At 41.6% G+C, this 26,368-nt stretch overlaps 2 protein-coding genes across 4 annotated transcripts; both read left to right on the forward strand.

The window, feature by feature from the left end:
- Positions 1–1,394: 1,394 nt before the first annotated feature.
- On the forward strand, positions 1,395–8,547 carry hepacama (hepatic and glial cell adhesion molecule a). The gene is made up of 7 exons (XM_047595240.1): positions 1,395–1,676; positions 4,008–4,355; positions 4,573–4,854; positions 6,609–6,699; positions 6,973–7,040; positions 7,153–7,223; positions 7,725–8,547. The coding sequence occupies exons 1-7, from the start codon at positions 1,577–1,579 to the stop codon at positions 8,079–8,081; spliced, it is 1,317 nt and encodes a 438-aa protein (XP_047451196.1). The 5' UTR covers positions 1,395–1,576; the 3' UTR covers positions 8,082–8,547.
- A 3,740-nt stretch (positions 8,548–12,287) lies between these two features.
- Positions 12,288–22,343, forward strand: pde9ac (phosphodiesterase 9ac). Of its 3 annotated transcripts, none has more exons than XM_047593292.1 (20): positions 12,288–12,738; positions 13,203–13,359; positions 14,853–14,923; positions 15,491–15,568; positions 15,679–15,722; positions 15,812–15,866; positions 16,039–16,109; positions 16,191–16,278; positions 16,375–16,456; positions 16,582–16,656; positions 16,733–16,819; positions 16,959–17,063; positions 17,236–17,318; positions 17,608–17,764; positions 17,881–17,994; positions 18,267–18,371; positions 18,465–18,593; positions 18,672–18,767; positions 20,779–20,855; positions 21,660–22,343. In XM_047593292.1, exons 2-19 carry the CDS (start codon positions 13,291–13,293, stop codon positions 20,821–20,823), a joined length of 1,554 nt encoding a protein of 517 aa, XP_047449248.1. In that variant the 5' UTR covers positions 12,288–12,738; positions 13,203–13,290; the 3' UTR covers positions 20,824–20,855; positions 21,660–22,343. The 3 variants fall into 3 exon arrangements, with proteins under 3 accessions (XP_047449248.1, XP_047449246.1, XP_047449247.1); XM_047593290.1 differs by having other exon boundaries at positions 12,289–12,738; positions 20,773–20,855; XM_047593291.1 differs by lacking the exon at positions 20,779–20,855 and having other exon boundaries at positions 12,289–12,738.
- The last annotated feature ends 4,025 nt before the right edge of the window (positions 22,344–26,368 follow it).

Raw genomic sequence — 26,368 nt, forward strand, 5'->3', positions numbered from 1 at the left:
GTCAAACAGAATGCTCCTAAAAAATCATCACAAAAGACTTTCTGAAAGTGGGTGAGATGACTTATAATGACTCATTCAGACGGATCTCTGGAAAACAGTGAAAAGACTGATGGAACACATGGGGATTTGACGCATAGCAACATGCTTGGTAAAATAAAAACCGACAGCCAAGCTTACGAGCAATTAGGCTCGACAGGAGAAAGATCTGAAGTGTGAAAGTCTTCCATTCAAACTACTGTATCATGCCTTATAGTTCTCAGGCATGAGTCACATCATTGTGATTTTGAGAAATGAAAGGTGATGTTCTCCTTCCTTCACAGGCATATTTGAGATTTAAACATTTAAAAGCTGGAAGTTTCTCTTAAAGGGTAACCTCCGGCTCTTGAATTCTCTCAGCTCGCCTCCTCAATGTATCTTCTACGCCACCTACAGGGCAAAACAGGTACAAAGCCTATTTTTGATATGTTTCTTCTACAGTTTATATACCCTGGCAAAATGTGAAAAATATTGTCCTTTTTTTCAGATTTATTTTATTGCTCATTTTAAATCATGATAACAAGTTGAACCACCCAAATGGCCACTATCAAAAAGACTGGTCACAACCATTAATGTTTGGATAGGAGTCAATAATACCCAAGATGAGAAGTACACCAACCCCACAGTGAAGCTTTGAGGACGAATATCTGATGTTTTGAGTTTTTGTGAGCTACACGGGGACTTTGGTTAAAATTTATGGCAAGATGAATGTGTAAATTTTAAGAAAATACTGGAGGGCAGTTTCCACTCATCAGCCCAGAAGCTGCTCGTGAAATGTTTAGGGACTTTCCAACATGACAATGAACCAAAACACAAGGCCCAATGGACCTGTTTTTGGCTACAGCAGAAAAAAAAGTTTGGAGTGGTCATCACGGTCTCCTGACTTCAGTATTATTGAGGCACGTTGGGAAGATCTCAGAAATGCAGGTAATGCAAGAAAGCCCAAGAATCTACAGGACCTGGAAGCTGTAAGTGAAAGAGTGTTGAGTTTATTGCTCCGGTCCAGAGTGGAGTTTGCACAACGTGACAAAAGTGGGCCAAAGAGGGGGAAATGTGTTGTCTTTCAAACTCAGGCATTTTTGTGCTTTAAGTGGATTCCTCTCGGAGCTGGTTGCAGAGCAGTTGTTCCTCTCAGCAGGAACCTTTTCAAAGTTGCTGAACCCCGTCCTGCCTTAAACTCATTCCTTATTTATTCAGTGTGGGAAAATATTCAAAATATTCTTCAGGATAAATAATTTTCAAAAGAGGGTAAACTTTTACTTACTTTTTTTTTTTTAGCTCTTTTTTTTTGAAAGGGCAGTGTGGAGTGGGAGAGACGAGCTCATTTACACTATGTCTCTGTCTCACATGAACACACACACAGTTGGCTGTTGTTGGCCATGACTGGGGTGCTGTGAGGAGAGTGGGGCTCAGTGTGACCAGGCAGAGGCCAGTGTTGCAGGCAGGCAGGCTGTGGGGAGACTGTCGAGCCGCCGGGACGTGCCCAGGGTGGATAAAACATGCTCACTAAGTGGGAGAAAGACTCTGCCCAGGACACAAGATGAAGGTGGAGAGGAAGCCCTCCTCTACAGGCGACGGTATCACTGACATTCCACCACTGCTGACGCTCCTTGGCCTCCTCCTCCTCCTTCTGTTCGCAGGTAAGTCCAGTCGTTTGTTCACCTATCCATAGAAAAAAGGGTAAGGACCTTCAAGAGACTGCAAATTTTACTAGTAAGCAAAGAGAAACCCGACCGGGCCCATTATCATTAAGTACCATTTCAGTTAATGCCTTTTTTTTAATTTTTTTACAGCCTTTAGATTGCTTTCTTTATTTACGTTATTTTTGTATGACTTAAAATCCAAATAAAACTCACATCCTCATGTTTTCATGCCAAGTTAATCCAGGTTAATTTACTTTTAGGACGTTTTGTACTTTCCCTTGTATTCCACGGATTTGCAGCACAATGGATTCGTTCATGGGTGGTGCTCGACAGTGGGCCCCCGTTTCCAGCTCAAAGGAGCATGGAGAGGCCATTGAAGGTGTTCAAGAAAGGGGACATACAGGTTAAGTGTGATGACAGAAAGTTTTGTGGAGAACTGCTGAATTGGCCTCTTTTGTGCACGGGACGCTTCGGGGCGAGTTTATTCAAGAATAATGGCGAGCAGCGGTTTACAGAAGTGGTGTTTTCGGTTTTAAAGATGCACGGTTTGATTCCACGGCCGTACCATGAGCGCAGTTTACGCAAACAGGCCAGTTTTAGTGGAATCACTGGGTCCAGTGTCTATCTCCAACTTCACCGCTGACAAAGAATTTCTCTCTCTAACCCTCCTCTCGCTCTTTTCAAGGGAGGAAACTAGTCCCAACAATCATGCCCTTTGTCTTATTGCCTTGGCAACCCCTGTCAGGCGGACCAAATGGTTACCACGGCAATGAGGCGATGCCCTGCTAACTGCCTCGCTGCAGAGAATTGTGAACAGAGCAGAGTCTCCTTCTCTCCTCTTTCTCCCTCCTCGGTTGATCTCTCCATCTCTGAGGCCTAACAGTAGGATGCCCCTCGCAGGCCCGCAGCCAATGTTTAGACCTCCATGTGTCCAGCTACAGCTGAGTTATAGGAACCTCCACTGTGAAATATAATAGCTTTGCTGTGTTTGGTTTCCATGACAGGGCTGGTCTATAAAAGGTGAAATGTGGCTCACACTTTAATACCTTATCCCTGTGTCCCTGTGGGAGGTGGAGGACAACTGAGGAGCACAAATCAAAATTAGTACATCGCTTGTTCACTCCGAGAGGTCGGGAGGAATTCCTGGGGAGGGGTTTCTGAGAAACAGATTAGCAATCAAAACATGATTAGACATCGTGGGCCTGGCTAAGAGCAGCACGAATGAATGTTTAGTTTGCACGAGGAGCATATAGTGAGCTGATAAGAAGAAAAAAAAACTGCATCAAAAAACAAACCACAAACATCTCTTCTTAAATTACAAGAAGTCAGAATGATATTAAATGTTTTACTGTGTTCTTTTCTGTCTCTCTACCCAGCCTCTCTAGCAGAAGGTCCCCCCTCCTCCTCCAGTTTTTCCTTGTCGTTGCTCAGAGATTGTTTTGGGTTTCAGACTGCGAACCATCTTGAGACAATGTGTTTTGGCACTCACGCTACATAAATTGACAAAACAGATTTTTATTTTGGTACATCTAAAGTGAGTTTAAGCTTCATATCGCTCAACCTCTGCACATTTAAACACTTGCGTCATTCTCTCTGGCTTCTTATCACAGTGTGTACAGATGTGAACCACAGGTGCATGTAATTATTTGAAACGCGCTGTGGTGTTGATATTAACAGATTTTAAAACTGTATAGTATATATTTGGTTTTCTTTGGGTACTCCAGTTTCCTCCCACCTCCAAAGACATGCTTGTTAATGGTGATTCTAAATTGACCCCAGGTGTTAGTATGAGTGCGAATGGTTGTTTGTCAATGTGTTAGCCTTGTGATAGGCTGGCGACCTGTCCAGGGTGTGCCCCGCCTCTCACCCAATAAAAGCTGGGATATATGCTCCAGGAACCCCTGCGACCCTATAAACGGTAGTAGAAGATGAGATGAGATGAGATGTATTTTGTTTCTGGTGAAGTTGAAAACAAAATAAATGAAAAGCAACAGGTATACAGGCACTATTCATGAACAACAGATTACATACAATGTCAAATAGTGCATAATTTTCCACCATTGTTGCACAAGATCACAATCTCTGCTGTCTTCATTTCCCATTCGCATTTTCAGCCATGAAGTATCAATTGGTGTTTTTTTTTTGCATAATTTCCACATCTATTCCTCCTCGATTTATGAACTAATGTATTCTCTGATCTTTCCTCCTTGAAAGAGCATCAAAGGCAGCCAAGAATATAGTCTTTTGCTTACTCCGTGTTCACCTCTATTTAAATATCAGTTTAGTATCACTTCACATCGGTCTGTTTGACTTTTTTTTTCTTCACAGGTGAAGTGTCGGGGGTGAATGTGACCAGCCAAACCCAAGTGGTGAGGGGCACGGTGGGCAAAGCGGCCCTGTTGTCTGTCAGCTACTCCAGCAGCAGTTCTGACAAGCCTGTTATCAAGTGGCAGCTGAAGAGGGACAAAGTGAAACCCGTCACTGTTGTTCAGTCCATAGGAACGGACGTCATAGGGAACCTGAGGCCAGAGTACCGCAACCGCATCCTGGTGTTTGAGAATGGGTCCCTGCTGCTCCACAACCTGCAGCTGTCGGACGAAGGGTCGTACGAGGTGGAAATCTCCATCACAGACGACACCTTCACTGGAGAGCACTACATCGAGCTCACTGTGGATGGTACACGGCTTCACTCTATTTTGTAAAGTGCCGGCTGCTCTCGTGTTTCAAAACATCAGCCAGAAAATCGATCAAAGTTCAAAATACAGAGTGACTCACAGCGTAGATGTTCTTCAAAGAGCCTAACGGGATTTCACTCGTCAGATTGAATAACTAAAGGTCAGCAACCCTTGCATGTGCTCGAATTTCAGTGTTTTTGTCCTGCTATCCTCCTCAGTGCCTGTTTCCAAGCCTTACATCCAGATGATGGCCTCTTCTGTCTTGGAGTACAGCGAGCACTTCAGCCTCCACTGTTCCCACGACAACGGCACAAAGCCCATCTACGGTTGGCTGAAGGGGGGCAAGGATATGGCCAACGACTCGCGCCTGCTGCTCTCACATGACCAGAAGGTGCTGACCATCGCGCGCGTTGTCATGTCGGATGACGACGTCTACATCTGCACGGTGGAGAACCCCATTAGCAGCATGAAGAGCTTCCCTGTCAGGCTCACTGTCTACAGTAGGTGGCATGTTACACCGGTAGGACCTTAAATAATGCATTAGTATAAATTATGAATGAAGAGGTGATGGTATCATAGCGTCTGATAGGTGAAGGGGCAAAGGTGGTAGAGGCCTAAAAACACTAAATAATATGTTTCGTATTTAAATTATTAATCTGCAAAGTAGGGCTGTTTAAAAAATCGCAATCTCGGTTCACACATACACATGATGATCTCATTTCAATCTCAACGATTCTTAAACATTTCATTTCACAAGCGGGTCACAAACAAATGCTCCCATTTCTTACCGGATTATTTCAAGCGCCCCTAAAGGCAGCACTGCCGCTGACTCCTCCCTCGACCTATGGTAAAGCGTCTTTACAACACGTGATTCCGTAAATGGCGGAAGCCCGTCTGCAGTTGAGTGTGTGGAAACAGTGAGGGAGAGAAGCACGGGGAAGTCAGCGGTAAAGAGAGTTAAATGGATGGCGAAGAAACCTCAGGTGGTGGGGGCGAGAGTCGCCCACAGACCCGAACCGAATTCATGCATTGAATTCGCATTGAAACGTAAGCTCTACATTCTAAGGAAATCTCAATGTTTGATACTCTACTTGAATGACCATTTGAATGATTTTTTGTTTGTTTTGTTTTGTTAAAGTTCATCAGTGCAATTAACATTTTCTAAAAAAAAAAAAAAAAAAAAAAAAAGAAGTGCCAAAGAATCGTGATCTCAATTCTAAGCAAAAACAATCGTGATTCACATTTTTTTTCCGGAATCGTGCAGCCCTACTGCAAAGTCACGAGTAACTAGCGAGACATTGAAAAGAGTTTCAATATCTAATTACTCTCATATATAATGTAGTATAGAAAAGGTACGTACTAAGTAAATGAGTAAAGCTTTAGTGACAAAATACTAGTGGTTCGTGGGTCTGATTATTTTCTTTTCAGCAGTGCCAACCAATCCGAAAAATTCGTGTCTGACTGTGAAGAAAAATCTGAACATTACTGCTTATTTTGCACAAACCGTCCACTTACAGGAGCCAGCAGAAGCAATTATCATCTCAGGCTGGCCCATACACAGGCATGCTGGCCCCTCTAACAATGTTGTTTACAGCGAGTGCAAATCCCGGCTGTGATTGTAACAGAGTTGGCTCGGAGTCAGCTCTTACTGGGCACCAGTATACAGTCGCATGTCACACTGAGGGAGAAGGGAGGAGAGAGAGAGGCGGTCTAATCTAATGAATGGACGGTTATTTATGAGCAGAGAGATGAACACGGAGGCAGGTGGGGAGGACGCTCTGCCTCAGTGGACCACAGTAATCTCGACTTCATTATTGCTGCACCACGATGTGCTCCATGAAGACGCGGCTACGGGGCCCTCGCACTGCCCTTCTGTTCCCTGCGCTTGCACAGCAGCGAGACACAAAGTCTCAAAGTGACTACCCTAATGTCCTGCTTCGCTGCACCCTGTTCATGCCAGCGCACTCGAAACTTGGCAAGCAGTGGGAGGAGAGAAAAAAAAATCAAAACTCGTTACAAGCTCTATATCCTGGCCACGTTTTATTGCCTTGTAGATGCAACTTCATCTAATCCTGCACATATTCACTGTCAAAAAGGAAAATGGACTAGTGGAGGGTTTGGTGATGTTATTGTAAAGCAAGTCAAAGTTGGAAGTTTGTACTCATGAAGCAAAAGTACAAGTTAAGCTGATCAAACTTCTTTTCTTTCTTTCTTTCTGCTGTGGTTTGGCCCTCCCTGTGTCACTCTGGTTTAGGACGGAGCTCGCTATACATCATCCTGTCCACCGGGGGCATTTTCCTCCTAATCACCCTGGTGACAGTGTGTGCCTGTTGGAAACCTTCCAAGTGAGAGCCACTCTTTTATCCCATTCTTCTTTCCCTCTCTCTCTCTCGTTTGCTCTTGTTCTCTTTCTCTTGCTCCGTCTTTCATTGGCTTTGATATTGAATTTGTGGATGTGGCTAGAATCTCAAGTGGTGCAGTGCTGTCACCATGATGCACGACGCCGGACATTTAGTTGGAGAAGTGAAAAGCACGGTTAGTCTACCTGCAGCTTGTGCAATAAGCTCTTCTAAGCTGATTCTTGTTTGTTTTTCGTTTTTTTTTTTTCCCCGCTGTAGAAAGAAGCATCGACCTGTCCCCCAAAGAGCACCTGTCTATATAGAGCAAAGTGAAAATGGCCATGACGGTGAGCAACAACTCATTGTGTATTTAAACCATATCGTGCAACACAGTACTTCTGTAAGCAGACTGTAAATCAGTGCTAAAAATGTATGTTAATGGTAATAAATCTTTTGCAGTTGATGTTGTTCCCAAACCTACTACACTTGGTAGAAGGAGCCCCATGCCACTCTATGTTCTCAATGAAGATGTAAGTCACTTGCTTCTTTGCAAAACATTTTTCTTAACCACATTTTCATAAAACTTTGCAAAAATTATAATTATGGAAATGGAGAAAAAAAAATACGTCTTAAGACCAATCATCTTCGGTTGACTGGTTGGGCGTTATTAGGAATATCTGAAACTCACATGACTAGGGCCTGTAACCTCATTATTTTTAATAATAATAATAATGTTATATTTGGACCTGAATGACTGGAAAATTCAGACAAATGGTTCTGGAGACACTTCACTGAAAACCACAGATGTGAACTGCTTAATCACAATGCCAGGGTAATGTTTCTGAGCAAATCTGCAAATCTACCCAGTAGTTGTTAAAAACATTGCTGGTAGGGGTATAGTTAAAGGGTCATTAAACTTTGTGGGATTCTGGTCTAATGCTATAAACATGTCCAAGCTGATATTTTGGTTCAAACTGCACCTTTTTTTTATAGATATAACACCAGTGCTGTGTATCATTATCTTATTTCAGGAGACTCTGGAGCATTTGGAAGAAGGTTCCGTCAACGCTGTGAGCCAATCAGAGCTGAGTAACCCCGCTATCTACGCTCCAGCCCCTCTGCCTTCCTCCACCAGATCTGAGAGGCCCATCTGGTCCACCCCACGCAGGTACCCCCGCAGCCCCTCTCCCCTGGCGCAGCCTATCCTGCAGCCTCTTCCTGGGCCTCCCCTGCGCCCTCTCCGCTCGCCCGCTCACTCCCCCGGCACGTCTCCGCGCAGTTTCAGCCCGATAAGAAAAGTCCGCCCTCCGGTCGGCATCCCCACCAGCCATCTGCCCGTAGAGGCCGAGTGTCCAGACCCCAGCGACCACTGTCCCTCACAGCAATGATAGCTGCACAGATGTGTGATTTCACTCTGTGATATGCGAAGTGCACGTGTAGTTGCATCCCGCCATGTGAATAATGGATCTGATGCACTGAGACAAGAGTTCACTATCAGCTAACTTTCTATCTTCTGTTATTTATCTATTTCTCTATGGCTATGCACAGGATCTCTGTGAACTTTCGATGTTATTCTCAGAAACAGAAAAGTTAATCCTGTCCACCAGCACGTAGTATGTTCTGTATATGACGCCGAGACAGTAAAGTATTTACAGTTCTGATATATATTTTTGCTCCTTGTGGAATTCTTAATTTTACGGGGAAGTTTTGATATGGGCCTGTACATACTGTATGTAAGTTCATAGTTTTTAAAGGTAGAGCATTTTTTTCTTTTCAGCAATTAAACCACACACTATTCTTATTGCACGTTAAGTCACTTCATAATCCAAGGTAATAAAAACAATTGAAATAGTTTGCTGTTTGTCATCTGATTTCTGTAGAAATTATATTATTTATGGCAGTTGGACAGACAATCCTTGAATTTATCCCTTCCCCGATTCTTGATTTTGAGCGTAATTCTCTTTTATTCCATAAGGTGTCGCCCAAACATTTCTTTAAATACTGTATTCTTATCTGATGCACACTGCTCAGAAAAAATAGACTGGCCAGGATGTCCAAATGTGTAGATTTATTTGTCAAATATCAAATTTACTTAAAAATTACCCAAAAGAGTTTTATACAAATCCTTAAAGTAGACAAAGGGAACTCACTCAAACACAAAAAAGTAAAAATATTATACTTGTGCATATATTTATTCAAAATAATGAGAAAATGAGCCAATATTACATATCTGTGAGTTTCAAATGTAAGTGACAACTACTTTTAAGTGGCACTGTATGTACACACATAGTGAATTTGTAAGTAGGAATGACACCTGAGGCAAAGTGGGAGATCAAAACTCTGACATAATGACCCTAAAGCATGTCATCCACACTTGCACAAAAAAAAATTACTCAAACTTAGAAGGGCAAGCAGACAAGATGTTGCTTTTAGTTGTAGCATTATTGGATGTTTGACCTGAACACTAATATGAGCCAATCCAGTGCATGTCAGTGATGTGTGATCAAATATTTAATGCAATCACCTGTTTCAACAAGCTTTGCGGAACATGCCGTGCTCTCTCTGTAGGCCCTTCATTTTGATTCAGTATAACCTCCAGACCACAATGAAAATAAGTTTATTCAACAGGTGAAATTACCAAAAGGAAAGCTAAGCCTCTTCCTCATCATGACAGACAGGAATTTAATATGTGTGAACAGATAAGCCAATTTAGTAAATTTGGATTATGGACAGTCTGGATGACAGCATAACTGTGAACGTACACGTCTGAATAATAAAGGACCTGAACCTCCTCTGCATTGTATAGATCAGCATGGTGCACTAATCACTGCCACACATATTTAATAAAAAAAAAAAAAAAATATTACTGAATAGTTTAATGCACTTAGCTAGTGAGGTAAAAGCCTGAATGAGTAACGAAGCAACCAAACGCACACACAAACATACACACACAAATGTGGCTCGGTATATCACTATTATCAGGATAATGTGTCCCCTCGGCGGTCCAGCTGGACACTTTTTGTCATGAAAATCGGCCTGATTGGACTGACTGCTTTTATCCTGAAATGCACCTTCCATCGCTGAAGGTGATCGCTGAGTCTTGCGGTTGCATAAGCAAATCAGATTCACCCGTTTTGATCTGAGCTTCGCCTTCTTTGTTCTGCTTGAAACGCCATTTATGCCTCGGCACACTCGGGCTCATGAATAGACATTTTCAGGCACACACACACGCACACACACACACACAGCCACAGCGAACGCACAAACATGTGCATAATCGCTCGTGGTAATTGGAAAAATTAAATGTCCTCAAACAATGAAAGGGGGGGCATCCTTAGTCGGGCTTGGAAACTGGTTTAGATCCATTTTGATCTCACATACTATGCATTAGTCATACAGTCTGCACCGTCATATACTGTTCTCACCCTCCTCCTCCTCCTCCTCCTCCTCCAGTGTGGCAGAAGAGCTGGGAGGCCAGGGCAGTAATTAGACTCTGGGGAACAGCATCACATCAGTGTGCAAACAGTACGTGTGTATGTGTCTCTGCAAGTGCTTGGGCAGAAGGTGTCTATGGGTTTATTAGAGACGATATATGATGCTCTCCATATCTAATTAATTACCTCCTTCTGGTGCCTGGTTGAGCCGTCTTACTGATGTCCTTGTTCACACCAACCCACTGGGACGATATCCCCAACAGAGCAGTGACTTTATACTTGGAAAGTCCTTATCAAGACTTTTTTTTTTTTTTTTTATGTCTAGTCTATAACAAGCGTGGCCTTGGACTCTGTGCAGGTCAATAAACAAAACAAGTGAGGAGGTCTTGACGGTTGCCTGGAATTCTTATGTCTTAACAACTCTTAATGTTTATCTTAAATTGTGATATCTACTTGTTTTATAGCTAGTTCATTTTGTTTTCTGTATTAAAGCTCTAAAACACACCTCTCGCATACCGGCCCTGCAGTGGTATAAAAAGTAATAATAATAATAATTTACATTTACATCTTGCAAATTTCAGGACAGAAACAAAAAAAAGACAAATTAGACAATTTAGATAAAACAGACAGGACAAACAGCGCAGACCTAGACTTTAATGATCCACGAGGGAAATGACTTGGCCGCAGCAGCTTGGTTGCACATGAAAGTAAACACTCTTAAAAACCACAAGAAAGATAAAGTAAGATTAAAACTGAGACTGAGCTAACTGAACATGTGACGACTGGCTGACTGTGGTGGACCAAAAGCCTGGGGAAACAGACAGGTTTTGAGGGTAGCTTTGAATGAGTGCAGGTTTGGGGCGATGCGTATCTTGAAGGGGCAGAGCCACGCTCAAGGATCCGTCCCTGAAAGTGCATCGTCTGGTGCATCGGGTGAGGATTTTGTGGGAGATGTGGAATTTTTCAGGGAGCCTGTGAAGGTGAAGGGACGCTATGGCGTCAGGGCCTGGTGTAGGTGACAACCCTGGCAGCTGAGTTAGACATAGTGGAGTCTGAACATGAGAAAAGTTAATATATTTTTTGTAAATAACTGTTGCGACACTATCTAATTTAGAAACTGCACCACTTTTCTGGTTGAGTTTCCACTTCAAAGACACACATTTCCATATCAATAAGTATGTAGTGCCCAAATAGGCCAGGTTATCCATGACAGAAATGAAATTACTTTTCTTTTTCACATCATTAATCAGAACACAAGCCTTCCAGTTTGACTCTTTGGACCTCACCCCAAACCATTCAATTAAAATTTCCATCAAGATGCACCTCAAAAAACAATATCAGTAGTATTATTGCAAAATATAATATTGTATTGTATTGTATTAGGCATTTTTATTCCATGTATGTATCTGTGCTTTTACTTTTAACTAGACTGTATAACATATAATAGGACATTGTTAACACTGACTCTTTTATGCATCACTCACTATACATCCTGTCTGTTTACTCATATTTAACAGATTACATCAAACCTTTATTCGTTTTATTAACTGTTTATTTAATCCTAAAAAAAATAAAATGTGCCCTCAAATCTTCTAAAAGTGCTCTGCTGAACACATCTGACCAAACCATCTGCTGGAGCTGCTATCAACAATAGAGTGGATAAGTGGACTGGAGAGGGCAACACACACACACACACATTGACACACTTACATAAGAAAAACAACATATTACAACATATATACAACACATATACATACACACATACCAACCAAGGACTCACATTGATGTACAGTAGATGTGTGTCATAACACACACAGTATCCAGCTCACTGTCTATTTGAATTTAAAATAAGAAGTTTCTTAAGTAATAAGATTTGATTGACCTGTCTGATCACTGCAACCTTGGGTGCCTCACAAGTGGACATTATATGTAAGTACCACGTAAGCAATTATTTCCATCCTACGTTTCGAATTTTAAAGACCAAAATAAAGTCAATAAATAGTACAGTGCCACTTGAAAATATGCCCACCCTTAGTAAGAAGTGGAGGCCTCCTGATAAGATATAATTTTCCATCATTTTCCATGCAAGCTTGAGTACTTTAATCAGTGCTTTGTTTGTGCACCGTGCGCCTTCTGGTCCGACAGTAACTGCTGTTTTCTTCACATCCCAGGTTTGCATCAGATAGCAAACAATTTGTGTTCAGCATTCGTTTGTTAAAGCCATAACGCTTGTGTGTTTTTGTCCTTTGAATCAGATCAGGAGGATAAGAGCTCAGGTAAAATCCCCTCACCACTTAAGACGTTAGGGCTGTCTCTTTTTTTTTCTCCATGGTAACGGTCCCATGGCAACCAGAATGAGTACCAGTTAAATTCGTAGTACTCCATACTCCCTCACACCTTCCCCACTACCTCCATCACTCCCTCCCTCCCCCTTCCTCTCTCTCTCTCTCATTCTCTATCTCTATCTCCTCCAAAGCTTTCCATTTCAGTCAGAATAAGAAAAAAGGGGTTAGGTTTAGCACACGTGCGTGTCTGCATGTGAGTCAGCCGCATCTTCAGCACCTGGGACTTAACCTCCAGCCTCCGCAGAGGAAGCTGCATCCCTGACACTGTGAGTTTAGCAGATGTGCCGCTGCTTTCCATCTTTTTGAGTGTGTTTTGATTGTTTTTCCTGTTTTCCATTTTCTTTTTTTTTCTTTTTTTTTTGTATTGCATTGTGGAAATTGGCTGTGCATAGTGGAAAGTAATATGGGGACAGTTTATTAATTATGTTTTAAGTTTGTTGTGTTAAAGTTTGCCATTAATGTTCCTCAAAAATTATTTGCAGATAGAGAACTAAGCATGCTCATCTGGTTTTCTTTCTTTCTTTCTTTCTTTCTTTCTTTCTTTCTTTCTTTCTTTCTTTCTTTCTTTCTTTCTTTCTTTCTTTCTTTCTTTCTTTCTTTCTTTTTTTAAATCTCCTTATGTCATATTTTATAGTTTTTAACAGGTAATATGTGAATAAACTCAGCCATGTCTTCATACAGAAGACAAATGTGTGTTCACTACTTATTGTATTTATTTATTTTTATCCAGAGGATCCTCAGGAGAAGACCGCGACTGTCTGCTCTTCGGGTTTGTTAATCAGGACTCTGGGTGTATAAGAGAGGAGAGGGAGGTCGACATGGGCTCCAGCTCCTCCTCCTATGCCCCTAAATCCATTTACCTGGATGTGGATGGGAAGGTGCAAAAGGTGGGTCCCGGTCCAGATGTTTTGCTTTGAGCATCTTTTTTTTTTTTTTTTTTTTTTTTCATTGTTTATATTCTTGAAAATAATGTAAAATTAGGTGCTGATTGGAACAAAAGACTTCACAAATACATGTAAATAATATTAATTAAATAAGTACCTGATAAACAAGACATACAATATAGATTTAACATAAATTAAATAGTTTAGTATTGTAACTAGGTCACATAGCACTTGTTGCAGATATGCAGAATTGGTATTTAAAATAATGTTACTTATCTAATATTAACACTCAAAGTAAGTATAAAAATCACAAGTAAAGTTACTGCAATTAATGTCGAAAAAAATCCAAAACATTTTAATTGTCACCACCTTTGGGACACCACTGGTTGATTTCAATTTGTCCTCTTAGTCTTTGATGTTAATGAGAATTTGATAATTGGTTTAAATGTAAATCCGAGCCACTAACCTACTAATTAAACAATTTCCCTCCTGGACTCCGATAGCAGCTATTCCCAGAGGTTTCGCGTCTCCCGAGGAGGAGCTTGAATTAGACGCTTGTCCATTTTTGCCGTACGGGTGTCACTGACAGAAACAAACACCTGTTGTTCACAACTTACTCTGCTGCCTTGCATCTCGCGGATGCAAATATGGATTTAGATCTGTTTGTCTCTTTATATCAAAGTTTCTAGAGTTGCCAGTCAAGTTTTTTAATCTGTGGCGATACAGAAACCAAAAAAAAAAAATTAAATAAAAGTTGAAGGCTGACTTACTGAATCTTAGTGGTCACGCAAATGAATGGTGACAAATGGTTTTAAGGTCGAGTTTCATGCCGCGGAGTTCCAAACATGTACAGAGAAACACTTGCCTGTCCGCTGATGTGGAGTGCTTCAAGTAGAGAGCTGGCGATGACACATGTCTGCTCAAGAGCCCCGAGCCGCAGGCCTGAGGCTGATTGTTTGTCTGCTACACCTGCTCCCTTCAAGAAGCTCAGTTTGTGCTGTGGGTTGCACACACCCACTCCTGGATATCAATCCTCCGGAAAAAGATTTTCACACACTCCTTACACGTACTGTACTTGCGCCTCGTAAACTAGGCTGATTTGTTTGCGCTTGACAGGCGTGGATAATGATGATATTTTTAAAAGCTCCATGAAATCCCAGACTCCAGCTGTCGTTTTCTCTCACATTGTCTCCTCAGTGGCTCTCTCACACTCTCGGCCTCATTCAGGCATTAAGCGGAGCTGACCTTCGCGTAACTCTCCCATGTGACCTGGTTGTCTGAAAAACATGAAACTGTGTAACTTTCCCTGCACTGCAAAAAAAAAAAAAAAAAGGCCTTGGCCAGCAGCTGTTTCGAAATTGCTCCAGTGGGCTGTTTTTTTTTGTTAGTAACTGACACCACCGCTTTGTGACCTTATTCCTAAAAACCAATTGATTCACTGTGCATCAGCAGCCTCGTGGAAAACACTTAAGGAACCGCTTGTGTTTATGCTACAGGTGGTGTTCAGCCGCCACTGCAGTCCATGTGACATCAAGGAGCTTCTGTGTTCCTCATCCAACATTCCCAGGTTGGTAGTTCAGTTTGGCTCCTCACATGTAGGTGACATTAGAGAGATAACAATAAAAAAACTATGTTACGAGTAGCTCCACAAAGGAAAGAAAAAGCAACCAAGGGCATACACCGGCATGTAATAATCAAAAAGACAAAATGTGTTTTAGTTGCACACATTGGAGCAGACAGTGATGGATGATGCAAGCAGGATTTCTATGCTGTTTGCCTTTTATTTTGGTTTGCTTTTGCTGAGGGGCATTACGTTTGTATAGGCTGTTGTTTTAGTAGGTTTTCTCCCCTCTTTTTCTGTCTGTGCATGTCCGCCTTGTAAAAATCAAACACGATTTACACGATATCTGTCCTGAATAACGTCAATACCGTAAACGTTTATTGAATGTAAATTATGTTGATTTGAAAAGTGCTCTAGAAATAGAGATTGTTCTGCTTCATTTTTGAATACAAAAAGTGAAAAAGCTTAATTTACAAAACACATTACCAAGGATCTGGTGTAACATAGATGAATAGGTGTGTGACCTGAGAAAAGTTCATATGAGTGTATACAACAGTCTTCCTCTAACTACAGGAACACTGCCATCATGATGGTGGATCCAGAAGGTGCCTTGGTCTCCATTGATCCCACCATGCCCACCAACTCTCCCAAGTAAACACCAGTATTTTATTTCAACTTGTGGACTAAAAAAATAAAGGTTTCAACTGTAAATCTTATATATAATAACTGCACATCTGTTTATTTATAATTTTTTTTCCCAGCTCTTTGTACAAAGTTGTCCCACTGTCTACCGGTCAGCTTGGAGGTAACAAGTCCCACTGTCTCATAAGTTTCTGCATAAGCGGCGACACCTCTACCGTGATGCTGAGCTTGAAAACAAATTTATCTTTGCAGAGAAGGAGGACATGTTTCAGAATGTGTTGTCCCAGGTGGCTGATCAGTTCAGCAGGTGAGACCTTCACGCTAATCGAAACGACCTCACAAACAGCATGACACTAGTGTGCTCCATTGATAATCTGCAAGTTCAGTCAGTCCAGTTTTATTTCATTTTTAATTGTCATGAACCCTCAGCTGTAACGCATCTCATTCTCTGGTTGTTTTCCGTTGCCCTTCTCCCACAGGGCCTTTCGCATCAATGAGTTAAAGACCGAGGTGACCAACAGGCTAGCCATGTTGGAAAAGAGAGTGGAATGTGAGTGCTACATTTGAGGGAAACCTTGTTTTAAAAGGAGGAAACGTGTGCAATGAGGCAATGTTGCTTGTCTTATTTCAGTGGAGGGCTTGAAAGTAGTCGAGATTGAGAAGTGTAAAAATGATCTGAGGAAGCTACGGGATGAAATGACTTCAAGAGGTGGTGGCAGGTGAAACTAAGTTACATATAAAAGCTAAGGCTAAAGCTTTAAATGCAAAATCAAAACGATAAAATATATAATGAGATTCCTTGAAATGTCCCCCAGGGTTAACTGTCCGTGCAAATACAACTTCTCAGACGATGGGAAGAAGGTCACTCCCAGGCGAGATGTCCCCAATTACCCAAAGGTACGTCCGATCTGTGATACAGATGCTTCTCTTCACCAGAAGCCACTTTTGAATAGCTTGTTTTCATTTGATGGTCTGATAACTCCTTTTTTAAAAAAAACAAGTCTTTTATCTTGCACGCACAGTACACACTCTCTCAGGAGACCATTGAGGCGCTGAAGAAGCCAACGTTCGATGTCTGGCACTGGGAACACAATGAGGTGGGTTGATGTCCAACAGCTTAATTCCATTCAGTGTCATTCAAGTGTCATGATGTCTGACTTTGTGTTGCTGCAGATGCTGAGCTGTCTGGAGTACATGTACCATGACTTGGGACTGGTGAAGGAGTTCAACATGAACCCCATCACACTCAAACGCTGGCTGGTAAAGTCACAGCAATAAGACAACAGAGAGGATAAACTGGATTTCAGTTCAATTCCAATAATCAAGAAGACAATCAGAGTGTTTTTGATTTAGAGACTGTGCATTCATTGAGCTGAATGACGGATTCTCTGTCTTCCAGCTGGCAATTCAAGAGAACTACCGTAACAACCCTTTCCACAACTTTCGTCACTGCTTCTGTGTTAGTCAGATGATGTATGGCATGATTCACCTGTGCAACTTACAGGTATGGGTGTGCATTCATGTATGTCAGGGATTTCATTCAGCTGAATTATATACACCATTTATGCACTTTTACATAATGATCGTCGCCACAAAAGGATCGTTTCTTGCCTTCTAAGACTGGATAATCTTCCTTTCAATTGCATTATTTTGACATCTTTTTTTTTGTTGTCCAGGAGAAGCTGACTCTCACAGACATGGGCATTTTAATGACAGCTGCAGTGTGTCATGACCTGGACCACCCCGGCTACAACAACACGTAAGACTCACTATTCTGTCTGTAAGGGTGTTGACGGATAGAGCACTGCAGATGCCCGTTGACCCCCGGTATGTTTTGACATCCTCCGCTGTTGTCGATGAACTGTGAAACTAGTTCAGCATGGAGAGAGCTCAGGTATGAAAACAGGCCGATTCAAATCGCTGTGTTGTTGACGGCTGAGGTTTCAGGCTCGTGAGAATTTCTCTTATCGGAGAAAACTCATGAGGCTACTCCATCCGTCTTAAATCTCAAATCTCAGATTCATTCATGGATCTCACCCATCCATCAGGTACCAAATCAACGCTCGCACAGAGCTGGCAGTGCGCTACAACGACATCTCTCCGCTGGAGAACCACCACTGTGCCGTGGCCTTCCAGATCCTTTCTCTTCCTGAGTGCAACATCTTTGCAAATGTGGACCCCGAGGCGTTCAAACAGATCCGACAGGTGAGATGTGCATTAAAAGCTCTCACCAGTCCGTTCATGCTCAGTTACATTTGAATCCCACACGGTCGTCTCACGTATTTGACTCTGATTTCATATCTTACGTCTTACAATTGCAGGCAATTATCACCCTCATCCTGGCCACTGACATGGCACGACATGGCGAGATACTAGACTCCTTTAAGCAAAAAGTGGACAACTTTGACTTCACCAACGAAGAGCACGTGACATGCGTATGTACACATAACGCCTTGGAAGATCACGTAGCTGTGTAGTGCACAGATGTGACCTCGAAATAGGCAGTTCTTCATTTGCTCAGAGCACTGTAATCAGCAGAAACCAGATGGGTTAGTGTAATAGGGAAAGTGGTTACAGAAATACAGCAGATGCCACAAGACAAACAGACTTTTTTGTTGTTGTTTACTGTAATAATGAATAGACGTCTTTATCCTGTGTGTGTGACTATTGCACATGTGTTTGTGCATGTGTGCGCTTGTGTTTTCAGCTCAAGATGGTTTTGATCAAGTGCTGCGATATTTCCAATGAAGTGAGGCCAACTGAAGTGGCTGAGCCGTGGGTGGACTGTCTACTGGAGGAGTACTTCATGCAGGTGACTCCAGCCGGAGCGTTCACTTCAACCGGTAATACCATGATGTGACGATGCCAACTTAAATAACAACTATTCCTCTACTCTGGTTCGCAGAGTGACAGGGAGAAGTCAGAAGGTCTGCCAGTGGCCCCTTTCATGGACAGAGACAAAGTCACCAAGCCCACAGCTCAGATCGGGTTCATCAAGTTCGTCCTCATCCCGATGTTTGAGACTGTCATGAAGGTAGAGCTACTGTGCGTCTCAAAAGATGTGCTGCTGCTGTAAACAATTAAAAATCACAGCTTGGATGTCTTCCGTCAGCTTTTCCCTCAGATTGAAGAGATCATGGTTCAACCTTTGAGAGACTCTCGTGACCACTATGAGGAGCTGAAGCAGATTGATGATGCCATGACAGAGGTAGAACCTATTCTATCTATCTATCTATCTATCTATCTATCTATCTATCTATCTATCTATCTATCTATCTATCTATCTATCTATCTATCTATCTATCTATCTATCTATCTATCTATCTATCTATCTATCTATCTATCTATCTATCTATCTATCTATCTATCAACTTTGCTCAATCCCACACATTTTTATGCTAAACTCTGTTAAATATAGAGTGATTATGTTGAGTATGTAAGCCATACTGATGAGTGTCAAAACTAAATAGCTAACATAAACATGAACATAGACAAATTCATGCATTCTGCACATATACTTTCAACAAACTCTCCTCATTTGCCAGCTAGCTAATAGGGCTACGACATGTGATGATGAGGTTAATGTTTTGCTGTCAGTTGTTTGTAGCAGTGGGGAGGAATGAGACTTGTTCAAAAATAGTTTGGAAATGTGTTTATTTGATTTTCTTGTTGAAAGTTAGATGAGAAGATCAATAACACTTTATCTGTCCTTTTGAATTCAAACTCCCGAGACCCCACGTCCTCATATGGGAACATTAAGTTTTAGGTTTTATGCTGCTTCTGCTTCATTTAAACCCTTTGTCCTCATTAGTGGACGCTCTAGTCCGCCATCTATTTGTAGCAAAGGCTCAACACACTAGTCGGTGTAAAAACATGATAGCAGATTCATTCTACAGATGCTCGCAGGACAAAAGTGGACGAGGTAGAAAACATCATTGAATTTTACAGTTGAAACTTAATTTAACAAATTTTATCAATTGCTACGAGCTACAACGTCGCTAAAAAAGCACTTGTTTGAGGACCTTGGGACTTCATTGTTGTCTCTGCTCAGCCATATTCAGGTATTAAAATAAACAGTTTTATATTTTGTCACACATTGAGTGACTTTATTATGATATAAATAATGTCGGAATCCCAGTGTCCACATATGAGGACATTCTTTTTTTTCCAAAAACTACTAGTTCCTGTTCAAAGATGATGCTTATGTTTTTATACATATTAGGTTTCACTAATCCCAAGTACCATGGAGAAATTAAAAACGCAGACCAAATAAAAGGTTAAAAAGAGGATAAGGTAGCAGCAAGCACTCGGTTAGCTTAGCTTAGCTTAGTTTAGCTTAGTGCAGTGACAGAAAACAGGAGGAGACTGCAAGATTGGCTATGTCAGCTAGTAATAACAACAGTCTTCCAGTTCACCTAAAGCTCATTAATTGATGCCTTGTATACATCCTCTACAACACCAGGCACTTTTTGACTTAAGTCCCTATATTTAGTTGTATAATAACCTGCTGGAGAAAGCAGTCCTTGTTCTGCACGTCCCCGCTGCAGGAAATGAAAACAGTGGTTGTTCTCAAATCTCAGTTTGGGGTCTCATAGCTCTAATGTCAGGGTAGATATTTTCACAGATAGTGTAGACACACGAATGCAGCACCAAAACAACATTTAAGAAAACCTCAGTAAAATGTCAACCAACAGTAGTAAGAAAATTAGCCTTATAAAATGATAATTAAATGAAGCCTATATGCAATGCTGACATATGTTGCACAGTTCAGTGTTGCAGTTAGATGGTTAATGGTTTTGACCAAGACCAAAGCGCAAAAGACATCAAAAGAAATAAGAAATAAGTAAATTTATATCAGAATAGAATTGGTATCATTGTATCTTTTTATATCAATATTTTCACATTGTGAACTCACAAACCAGGGAATAAGACTGCACGAGCCTGCACACATGCAGCGATCTAAATTTGCTTGCATTGACATGTTGGTCCCTCCCGCAGGGAGGGAAAAAATAAAAAAGTAAACAGGTGAATTCATGTTGACCCACAGAGCGTCATTTCAGCGTTTCACTCGAAGCGGCTTAACGCTACCTGTTATTAGTCATGCAATTTGTTTCACATGGGTGGGGTCTCTCTCTCTCTCTCTCTCTCTCACACACACACACACACTCATCAAATCACTTGCTAACATAAAGGTGTGTCTTTTGTTCAATGAGGCACAGAAGAAAAAAACTGAAAATATGTCATTAGGCGGGAAGAAGAAGTAAGCTCTGCAGTGGGTGAGGGCAGTGGTATTCGTGTAAGTAAAAGTAACTGACTCCCTAGTTGTAGCTTTAGTTCTTAGTTTTAGCGTCATGAGTGCTCTCTGTCTCTGAATCTCTCCCTGGGCTTGACACTAAAACTTTCCTCTGTACTGAACTCTATAAAACACAGACCTTTAAGAATGGGTTGCACTTTCATCGCTTTGGATTCACTCACATATAAAAAACAAAATTAAAAAAAAGTTAGCAAACAGAGGATCCTGTTTAGCAAAACAGGTTTAGCATGAAAATGTACTGACATGGTTGAAACTGTCCGTTGGATTGACATCAAATAAATTACAAAGAAAAGAAAAAAAGTTAATTGCCGTATATATTGGGCATTTTAATTAATTTGGTCTCTGCAGTATGTCATGCAAAATCATGGCTTCATTCTCTCTTTCACCATGACAGAGACAATGGAAACAAAGTGGTGAAACTGTTGCTCATTTGTTTCTCTCTTAATTTTTTTTTCAGTGACCAGACACAGAACATTTTCTTCTCATGAGCTGAGACTGAAACCTCTTTTTCTTAATCCCGCTTGGACCTTTTCCACAGAAATAAAATAAAAGTTTTCACAAGACTCTGAGTAAGTTTTGACTTTCCACAAAGAGGGCAGTCAATCCTAACTCATAGCTCTAAGGCAAATTCAGTCTAATTGCTTTTTTTTTTTTTTTTAATTTGGACAACAACTCCCTGAGCCGAGCTGTCAAAGAGTCCAACCCTATAGTTTTAGTTTCAGCGCTTTTCCTCTAAGGCCCAACTGTTTGTTTCCGAGCCTAATTACAGCTCTTATTTCATTGCAGGGGTCTCCTTTTGTGATCAAATACAGGAAGGACTTCAACAAACGTGAGTGAGGCCCCAGTGAAGACACTCTGTGTTCAGAAGATGACAGACGGAGCAGGAGGGCATGACAAAAAAAAAAAGAAAAAGAAAAAGAGAGTGAGAGAGAGAGAGAGAGAGAGAGAGACCACTTGGCTACATACTGAACTAAATTTAGGCGTCACGGTGGCATATCTTGAACTTTGACTTAGACTTTTGCACTGGATGTTACAGAGACGGACCTGTTGACCTCTCTGTGTATTTATGGTGTTTATGTTGTTATTTTTGTTTCATAGTGCCTCAAAGAGTTTGAAGGAACAGTATGATCGATTGATTGCCATGCATTTTACCAATCACTTCCGAGCAGGCCGAACGGACCAAAGGTTTGGGAAATTTTTCAGCTAAACGATAAATAACTTCCTTTTATTGTCCCAATTTCTTTAGTAGAGAAATAAAATGCACCAAAGTGAGACGTTTACACCTCACTGTAGCAATAAGGTTTTGATTGATATAGTGCATGGTGAGTGTTTTCCATAAGAATAATGCAGCTTCATGCATAAACACACACACACATACACACACACACAAAAACGCAGTTCGTTAGACTCACAACATTTTTAGATGTATTTTTTCAACACTTTTTGACTAAATAAAACCATCCAGAACCATATACTGTCGAATGAGATCTGTGGAAGGCTTTTAGCATCTCACAATACACAATCGTCAGTGACACACTGCTCATATATGAAGGGTAGATGTTGCACATTTTAGAGTGGCTTCTATTTTAGTCATGATCAAGGTTTTTCTTTTCAGGCATAGTATTAGGTCACTATTGATGGCCATAGGACCCAAAGACCCACCACTAACAACATCCTCAGAACGCTCATGTCCATTGTCTGATAAGTCAAAAGTGTTTTTGAGGCACAAGGACTTTAATGAATTTAAAAGACAGAGATTGATTGGCTCAGAAAATGTGAGCAAACACATCATTGAGTGAATAGTAGTGAAGTTAAGACTGTGCCATTAATCAGATTAATTCACGGTTTATGTCAGTGGAAAATATGTGAATGAAGTGTCACATAAACACCGCGTCACACCTCAAACTTCACATGCAGATATTCCAGTTAGTCTCTGAGAACCGTCCCGATTAATGTTTTACTGCCACATTTCAGACTTGAGGGCTTGAATGCATTCAACATGTGCTGCAGAATTATGAGTATACCACCCAAAGGTGCCACTTATCTCAGCCCACGGCCACGCCCCTCCACCTCTCTTTCCACAGCGTCCCCTCGAGCCATGACAGGTCTTGGCGGTTTTCCTCCGGCTACTCCACTGTTTTTTTTTTTTTTTATTACATTTTTGGCAACGTGTTGCCAATTACTTGATAATTACCTCACCTGCGGGCCTCCTCCTCTGACTCATGCTGGATGCCACCCACATAACTCTGATGAAATCACACAACCAAAACAAAGAAACACACAGCGTGAATCACCTAATTTATTGTGCACCTCTTCGCGTAGGCTTGCATTACAAAATCACATTGATTAATCGGTAAATCTCAGTCACACGGTGAGTTGATGTATCTATACCGATCCATTCATTTCCGTGTTGCGGACGAGTTATTTTGATTTCATCTCGGCTGCACTCACTGATGATCTCAGAGCAATAAAAAAAAAAGAAAAACAGAAGATCACATGTGATAGCTGCCGTTGACATGAGGGAAGAGGAGTAGGCAAAGTTGAGCGCGTGTGTTGTTTGAATGAACGTAATTGCCCGTCGTCGTCTCCACACGGCGTGACAGCGTGTATTGACATTAACCTGGAGGAATGCTCTGATTTAACAACATGATAAACATGTACTGCACTCTGGCCCAAACCGAAGCACCATCGCGTTTAAACAGAAGAACCTCATCAGAGACAAACTCAATTTTTAAATGTATTTAAAAATACAGATCTTTTCTATAAGTGACTATAATTGACTGACATCTTGGTTTCTCCTCGAGTGCCTCCAACGCTCATGATCTGTTCCCTGTTTCACTTCCTACACCAAAGATCGCTGTGATGGAGCATCCACCCAGCCTGCGAACTTGTCACTCAGTGCACTGTTAGAAGTTTTCATGAACGCTAATTAAAGTAACTGATATCTAAAAGCCTTTAGTGATTGTCTTTGCCTTGAGGCTGGGTGTCACACCGTGCTAAACTGCCACAATACTTCAATGGGCCCGTTGGCTTACGTGGAAAGTGAATCCTGTATCTATTGCTACAACATCCCCGTTGCGGTTAAATGAGCAAGTGTTTAATTCTTCTTCCAAAGGGCTTGCACGATATTGGAATTTTCCATGCAAAGGTATGAGAGGGGCTTTTGCAGTTGTGACATTTGATCAGAGCCTTGGCTCGCAAACTGTCTCCATTTACAGTAAACAGTGCAACCTCAGTAGTTTTATTTACCTGCAAACATTAATACAAAAGTTAATTTGCAGAACTGCTTCTCTGGAACTGGGCTTTTCAGGATTTCACATTTTGTTGTAACAGCCAAAGCAAAGCCAGATGTTGACAGCACCGTTCATTATCCTGACGTATTATTTAACCATCTGAATTTTAGATATACGACTAGACATGCACCACAATGTATTTGATTTTAACACTTGCCCTTTGCAATCCTGTTAGTGCATTATAAAAACAAATTTTCTGAATGTGCCCGGATATAATAAAACCTTTAGCTCACATGACTGAGCAGCTGTTACAGCTTCCTTGTCTCTCTCATGTGAATGAGGGCCATTGTTGTCATAGCAGGGTCTTGCTGCGTGCACTAGAATGGTTACTTTTCTTTGTCACTGTCAACAGCAAGCATACAACATGGCCGACACGGAAGAACTATTGTTTATGATATCATGAACGTAGTATTATAGTATTAAGCATAGGTCCTCTGGTTTGGTCCAGGGTGTGCCCCACCTATCGCCCGATGACAACCCAAGTGGTTATAGAAGACGAGAATGAGTATAAATACACAATACACACAATAAAGTTTATGTTTAGGGATATGCCAGGTGGCTAAGGTTAGTGCTGTAAGAACAGAAGGAGGTGGTCCAGATTACAAGGCATTAAACAACACACCACATTCTCAAAAAGCACCTGTGCACCATCAGAAGTCTGTAGATCCAGTAAACTCACCTGGTTGTATTTCATTTTCAAAACATTTTCTTTGATTTTCTGCTCCCACCCCCAAGTTCTCTCTTTATTCCAGCCATGGGAAACCGGTGCCACCTTCTGATAACGACATTTCAAAAATTAACTTTGCCTGAGAATTTCTGAATCATGTTTTACTCATAGTGGTGCTCCCCATGACAAGGAGCCTCTTTGTGAAAAGAAAAGTTATCCAATCCTGGCAAATATGTCCAGTTTGTGTCTGGATCCATCCGGGCCTTTTTTTCAAATCTACCACTTGAGGGTGCCAAACGTAGAAATGCTCCAGTTCCACACAGGTGGCTTTAATTTCCATTACCAGCTATAACTATTCATTTTACATATGAGTCCTTTCAGCCTTATGAGAGATTTTCAAAAAACTCTGGCTCCTCCCGAAACTCATCTCAAAATCACGGGTTTGCAGACCTTCACCGGTGGTCTCACGAGTCCTGAGCCAGGAGAACGTTTAAAATAGAAACCAAAAGGTAATTTGATCCAGCTTAAACCTCTCTATTTAGCTTTATCGCAGCTTATCAGATAAAAGAGCATGTGAGAAGGACGTACAGTATTCAGGAATGTTGATTAAAACTGATAAAATGCTCATTCTTCAAGGCAGAGCGGGGCCGAGTGAAAGCACATAAAGCCTTGTAAATATACGTGCGGTGGTATTCGCCTGACATGTTCACTTATGGGTTATGTGCACATGTTAATGGACACTGACAGAGCTTGATCAAAAACGCTTTCTCTGTGTGAGACGCCAGAAAAGCTCTTGGAGTCTTTGTGTGTGTCTGTGTGTGTTCGGTGAAGAACTATGAAAAGAGACACATTTATAGTTGTAGTCAAGAGCTTTGGCCACGACTAAGGAAAACGTCATTTTCCATTTCCTTTTTGTCTTTTTTCCCACCCTTTTCTCCAACTCACCGTGGAGAATTCCTCCCATGTGCATGTGCTCATCCGGGGGTTAAGGTAAGTGTGTATGGGAGTGCGTGTGCGTGCCCGCTGTCAGCATGCCTTCCAGGGTTAAAGTCTTGCAGCGGGAAGAGGTGGATGATCCGTGGCCTACTTTCAAGGGAACCTGAACAAAACCGAAAACACATGGCGCAGAATCGTTACGCATCATAGTACTCATTACTGTCCACTTATCTGTTCTTCATTGTTCTTCATTAAGTGTTTCCAGCGTGTCAGGCAGTCATTTTTTATTTTTTTTTTTATTTTACCGTGACCTGGAGGAAGTGGAGGATTCTCCAACAATCCTTGATTTACCTTCCGTCCGACCACGGCTTAGACCCGTGGCATCGGTCAGGGGAATGAGCCAGCCGCGCAATATTTTCTCTGGTGACCCGACAACGGCTCAGCTCGGACCTGTTTCATGTGAGCAAACACATCACGCAGACAAAGCCACTCTTGTGGGAGAGGCACTTAAATCATCATGGATGTCCCATTACCCCCCCTCCGACTCCCACATTGGCAAGAATGCCAAGTTCCTTGTTTGTCCACTAGACAGTGAGGAC

Source organism: Mugil cephalus, chromosome 9 (genome assembly GCF_022458985.1).
Source record: "Mugil cephalus isolate CIBA_MC_2020 chromosome 9, CIBA_Mcephalus_1.1, whole genome shotgun sequence".
Classification (NCBI taxonomy): domain Eukaryota; kingdom Metazoa; phylum Chordata; class Actinopteri; order Mugiliformes; family Mugilidae; genus Mugil; species Mugil cephalus.